Source organism: Atta cephalotes (assembly GCF_000143395.1).
Source record: "Atta cephalotes unplaced genomic scaffold scaffold00008, whole genome shotgun sequence".
Taxonomy (NCBI): Eukaryota; Metazoa; Arthropoda; class Insecta; order Hymenoptera; family Formicidae; genus Atta; species Atta cephalotes.
In genome coordinates, this window is record NW_012130072.1 from 6,607,134 (window position 1) to 6,613,926 (window position 6,793).

General features: G+C 27.6%; 1 protein-coding gene across 1 annotated transcript in view; it reads left to right on the forward strand.

Annotated features, from left to right (window-relative positions):
• Window positions 1-5,929, forward strand: part of LOC105627292 — a 27,413-nt gene extending 21,484 nt beyond the window's left edge. Inside the window, exons 4-9 of the mRNA XM_012208578.1 lie at window positions 1,120-1,300; window positions 3,768-3,902; window positions 4,117-4,268; window positions 4,740-5,106; window positions 5,246-5,435; window positions 5,769-5,929. Coding sequence (XP_012063968.1) covers window positions 1,120-1,300; window positions 3,768-3,902; window positions 4,117-4,268; window positions 4,740-5,106; window positions 5,246-5,435; window positions 5,769-5,929 — 1,186 coding nt within the window. The remainder of the gene's footprint in view (window positions 1-1,119; window positions 1,301-3,767; window positions 3,903-4,116; window positions 4,269-4,739; window positions 5,107-5,245; window positions 5,436-5,768) is intronic.
• The last annotated feature ends 864 nt before the right edge of the window (window positions 5,930-6,793 follow it).

Sequence of the window (6,793 nt, forward strand, 5' to 3'; positions counted from 1 at the left end):
CTACACACACACACACACACACACACACACACACACACACACACACGCGCGCAAATTGAAAAAGAATATTGATTATGATGTTAGATTATGCCATTTTAAAATAATATTATATAATTTTTATTTTATAATTTGCATCTTTGAAAATTATTAAAGAAATAATGGCGTTTCATAAGCGAGCTTTAACGATATGATAAAAATTTTGAATTATTAAGATAATGTTGACTTTGGATTACGATTTATTGCACTTTTGTCATTAAATATTTGTACCATTTACGCAATTCTTTGATACGTTTTAATCCATAATTATATTTCACATATATATATGTATTTGTGCGCGCGCGGATGTGTGTGTGTGTGTGTGTGTAATTACAAACATAAATTACTATTACGTTCCTTAATTTCACACTATTGTTCACATTATTGTTTAAATATCATCATAGTAATAAAACTTTAAAAGCAATTTTTTAATAATAATTTTTGATTAATTTATGTTTCTTTCTTAAATTAATAAAGTTATAATAATATTTTTTCTTATTTCTAACTTATTTCTAAAATTCTTATTTCTTTAAACAATTCTCCTTATTACATTTTTAATTTTATAAATATTTTAATTGTATAATATTTGTTTTAATATTATCAAAGACAAATAAACACAATTATTTAATTTATTTGATAATAGATCATAGAATCATTGTATACTTATTTGATAATATTAATCTACGTAGTTATAAATATATGTACTTATTTAATAATATTAATCTACGTAGTTACAAATGTATGTATGTAACTATAGTCTACAGTTTATATATTAAAATTTTATTTCTAAAATAAAACTAATTATTTATCGATAACTATTAATAAAATTAATTTTAATGATTTTTATAATGTCTACAGAGCATTAAATAACTAATTGTAAATTGTAAGGAATTCTTAAAGCATATCCAATTCGAACAAAACTTGATCTACATTCGCTCATATAAAATCGCTTCTAGTGCAAAAAATTCAATAAATTCGATCTGCTTATTTAAAGCGTTAAATATTCATACGTCACTGTACTGTCTGGAACAAAAAGGAGCACTTTGTATTTCTTCGTACACCATGTAATCGGTCTACTTTTAGGTCGAGGACAGATTCAGTAAGATCGAAGTCTCCGTTGACGGCATCGCCAGCATCGCCGGGTCCTTTGTCGAATTCCTTGCATGGTAGTTTTCATGGCAGTCTAGGAAGTGATGGCATGTCTTGTAGCAGCGCTAGGTCTTCTTCAGCATCTCCCGATTCTGCGAGATATTCGTCCTCACAGGTATCGACATTTATCGTAACTGCTTATTGATATTTCACCAAAAATATAAATTTGAAAATCTAAAATTATAAGAATTTGAGATAAATGCTTAGAAAATACAGAGCTTTAAAATCTAATAATTTTAAGGAATAAAGAAGATAAAATTCCATGATTTTGAAATTCTGAAGTCATAATAATTCTTTTTTTCTTATTTCAAATTTTTATTATCTAAACTTCCATGGTCAACCAAACTTTTGTAAGAAAGCGAAAAATCCGAAAAGTTCTGGTCTAAAAGGTTAAAAAATAATAATATTTATAGAAAGTCTAAACAGTAAAACAATCAAAATTTTCTCAGTTCTATATCTTTACATAAATGTGCGACTGCTTATATTGCGCTTACAAATGAAGAAAACAGATAGCATTATGTAAATTGTTGATCATATTAACAATATTACAATGTAACATAATAAGCAATTAGTTCGTGCTACTTGTACTATGTGATAAATTATATCTAAATGCGTTTATAAAAGTATTATACTTTGTAAGGTTACATTTGCATCATAAATTACTTTTGAAAATAAACCGCGTTACATTAAGAAATTATTTGTGTAACAAATAGTTGTCTAAGTTTAGTTATCAGTCTTTTTCGCTACAATTATGAACTAGCAATGCTGGGTGTGATTCTAAAAAAGAATTAACATATTTACATACTTTAAATACAAAGATATACAATATTTAAGTAGAAACGTTTAAGTAGATACGTTAATTAATTTTAAAACTGATGACTATTCTTCGCTAGTTAATTTTTCACCATTTGATCTACTGCAATTTCTTCATGTTAGGAGTCTTTTGGTTTCAACCTACTTGGTAAATTAGCCGGTTGGAAAGCGTAACTCTTTGACGATTATCTTCACTGCACGTGACATTGCGTGCAGTGTGAAAGGAGCCTAAACATTATAAGAGTTGCTTCGCGGAAAGGTGCATTGGCACTTTGCGATGACTCAGGATCACTCCTTTTTTGAGAGAGTCACTGGTTTGCACCTTTTGGATGATTGGTGGATCATTGGGATGATCGTCCGACTAATGCGATGACTAATCTATCAGAAGTTTAAATCGCTTCATGCGCTCGCGGAATCGATTTTTCCGCTCCATTTTCCGTGCGCGTGGCATTGCGTTCTCATTCGTCGGACTTGTTCTTCATACGCGCATGATGTTTTTGCATTCATGCTAATGGCCTTGCTTACAAAACGGTTAAGCGATTGTAGCGCGAACTCATGTATATTCATCAAACAGTGAACTCAATAACTGCTAAGTTTTTAGCCGACTATCTGGTACTGATAACTGATCATTGAAACAACTTATTTTGTTGAATTTTGTTGAATTTTGTTTAATTTAGCGGTAGCAAAATTTTTCTTTTTTTCTTTCATAAATGCTCTGTTTATAAATATTTAATTTAACTTTTTAGTTAACTTTTTAGTTAACAGTATTTTAAAGATTATTATTGAAAACTATTGAAATTATTTAATAATTTAATGTTAACTTTTTTGGCTTTCAATTTAAGTCATCGCCTACATTTTGCCAAATTATAAAGATCGATCTATTCTTTTCAGATCTTTTTGTATTTTTTTTCTTTTTCTCTTACGTGAAAAGAAAAAGAGAAAAATGAACTGTGCAAGAAATTTAGCTAAAAGAACAGATCTTTAAAGCAATTAAATAGATGATTGTCGGAAAGCTCTGAACTTATCAACTCGAGTCTCACGATAATTATCGCTGTTTTGTTTTAGATTACGATCTCTAATTCAGTTATTGAAATGACATCTTAAAAAGTGTGTTATTTCTTCATTATTTATATTTTAATAATTTATTACACTCGACAATTTTCTCAGCAAGTAAGAGAAATTTAAGCGTTCACGCGTGCAAACGGAAGCACGAATAGAAGCTTATCTATGAATATTCTAATCGTGTAGCAGATAATCGTATTCCTATAGGACGATGGGAAATCAATTCTTTCAGTTAGTTTCTTCTTATAAACGGTTCTGTGTTTAAGTTATTAAGGACACTGTCTGGCTTTTACTATTTATATCATTATTGCTTACTATATATCGTACTATATATCGTATTGTTCCCAATTCGCAATTAAATAAGAATACCATTTGTATTTTTTCTATTTTTTTTAAACCTTTAAAATCTTGTGAAAGATACATACTAATGCTATTGAGATATTTCAGTAAAATTTTATAATTTTAAAATCAATGAATATGACATTTACAAAATGTGCAGATTTTAAGTCAGTGATATAAACAAATTTTTTAAAATCTAAAACTTCAAAACTTCAACTTGCGATGTTTGAAAAAATACACATTAAGTTCTATTATAATGAAATGTAATTAAATGCTTAATGAGAATCTTTGTAAATATACTTGTAGATTTTACTAACAGATATGTTTGATCTCAATCCGTCATACAATGCTGTCTCTATATGTTATAGATAACAAAGATTGACACACGTAAACCATCTGTACGCAGATCGGGACCTCCGAAGGAATTTATTAACGTCTGCCTCGATACGCATAATTTCTACCGATCGCGGCATGGAGTACCGCCGTTACGACTCAGCAAGCAGGTTACTGTCTTATTACTCTCTCGACCTTTCTTTTGCAATAAAATCGTAACCCTCATTGAACAAGTTTCAAGAATCGAAGAAAGTCGATTTTTTATATTTCTCATTCTCCAAAGCATGGAGGGATCTCTGCTAACAATAATTATATATACAATAATATTATATAACAATAATAATATATTAATTGGAATCTATAAATAATGGTATTTGTTTTCAGCTGTGCAAGACAAGTCAAGACTGGGCTAATATATTGGCCGCTAAAGGTAGATTAGAACATAGAGCGAATATTGACTATGGAGAGAATCTCTATTGTATGTGGAGCTCCAATCCAAAGACAGTTGTCGGTGGCGAAGAACCAGTGAATGAATGGTGAGATGATTACATATATTTATTATTAATGCATATTACATTGCATATGTTATAACACGGTTGCTACATTATATGTTAATTATGAAGTCATAATTAATATAACGATTTCAATGTAATGTAATGTGGCAACCGTACAATAACATATAATATGAAGTCATAATTAACATAAAATAAAAATAATTATTGTTTTCTTTTTTTTATCAATATATATATTTGAATTAACCTTAAATATAAATTAAAAAAAGATAGAGATCTGACTTTCAAATTGTTATTTTAAACATTTAATTGTATTTTCCTATCAAGTTGTCTAATGTAGGTAATTATTTGTAATTATTAAAATTAATAAAATTTTTACGAATATGTTTAAATCTGTATTACAGATAATTTTATCAGATTTTTTTATCATTTAATAAGGTGATTATATTCATACTTAAATGTAATGTAATGTATTGAAACTTTTACTTTTTGTAGGTATGCTGAAGAAGCTCAGCATCAATATGGAAAAGAGCCTACAACATTGAAGACTGGTCACTTCACACAAGTGATCTGGAGGGACAGTACTGAATTAGGGGTGGGAATGGCTAGAAATCGAAATGGCGAAGTCTATGTTGTGTGTAATTACAATCCTGCTGGGAATTTCTTAGGCAGTTTCACGGAGAATGTTCTTCCACCCGTGGAAGCAAGTCCTACGAAACGAATTAATTTTACCGACCTAAAACAACATTATAGAGACGAGCAAACGTGGCAGCAGGAAGCTTTACTGGTTCATAATGAATATCGAAGAAAGCATCGTGTACCGGATTTAAGATTAAATCCGGAATTAACAGCAGCTGCCAAGGTATTTTAGAATATACAATATTATCATTGGAACGTATTTATATGTATATTAATTATTTAATATATTAACTGATTAAGAATTGTATAAAAAATGTCATAAAAGTCAGTTGCATTATATACATATATTTATTCATTCTTAGGCCTGGGCAAACACGTTGCTAAACACAAATAAACTTATACCTCAATCGTCGTCTCCGTACGGCGAAAATATTTATTCAATGCAGTGTTCTGATCCTAAACTAATCGTTTCCGCACGTGAAGTCATTTCAAAGTGGTATTCCGAGAAGAAAGAACATAAATTTGGTATCGAACCAAAAGTTCTTAACACATGTGTGTATCGCAATATTTCCATATACTTTAATATTACATCAAATTTAATCAATGGGAAAATTAATAGAATATATAAAAGATGTAGCAATTGTATGCAAACAGATTAAAGATTTATTCCTAAGAAATTAATTAATTTAATTTCATTATTTATTTTGCTATAATAAAATTTATAATATTTTTTAAATTAAATTATAGTATTTAACTTATTTAAAAATTTTTAATAACATAATTATTAAAAATTATTAGAAAATAATTATTAAAATTTTTTTTAAAAAGATTGTGACAAAATTATAAATAAAATACGCTCACAATATTTTTATTTCTTGTTTGCAGGCCATTTTACGCAAATTGTCTGGAAAAACACGACTGAAATGGGTATTGCAATGGCTAAACGAGATGGTTCTTGTGTTGTAGTGGCATGTTACCATCCGAGAGGTAATATAGTAGGACAGTTCACTGAAAATGTACTGAAGCCTATAAAAAGTATCTGTTAACTAGATTCACATTTGTCGATAATGTATTAAAACCTTGTATTTATGTATTGTGCAGATGAACGATGTTATGCATAATATATATATATAAAATGTATATAGGACACTTGTGCATAAATACCTATAATAAACATTCCACATACACATATTTATAATTTCTTAGCTTTATTATTTTCAGTATCCTCTATCTTCAACGAATAGTAATAAACAATTATTTTTTTAAATAAAACATTGGTTAACTTATCAAGAATTCAAATTATTATCTTGAGAGCTTGACATAAAAATGAATTGTTATGATATAATTTTTAGTCTCTAATCTTATTTTATACAAGAACGAAAGGGAAGGAATAAGAAAGAAATAAGAAATTTTGTAAGAATGAAAGCGTAAAGAAGAAAAAAATCAAATAATTTTACCCACTATAATGTTACTTTTACTTATAATTTAAAAAATAAGAATTATTATATTATAGAATTATATTATTATATTATAGAATAAGAATATTTAATTATAAAAAATTAAACAAAAAATTTATTATTTTATTATTAATTAAAATTTTTTTAAAATCACAAGAGTCATTATTTCTTTTAGAATGTCTGTCGCGTCATGTTGTTATTAATTTTTTAAATGAATATTTAAATAAATTTTTGCACAATGATATTAACATTTCTAACCTGTACATATATGTATGATTAATGTAACATAATAATCAGGAAGTAGTAAGATAGAAAGATAGAATAATAAATTTTCTTAATAACAAATATTATTAATAGATATTGTAACAAATATTATGGAGAAATGCTTTTTTTACTGCTTTATAATAATTTATTTATAATAAATTTACATGCATATCGCACGCGTTACAACAT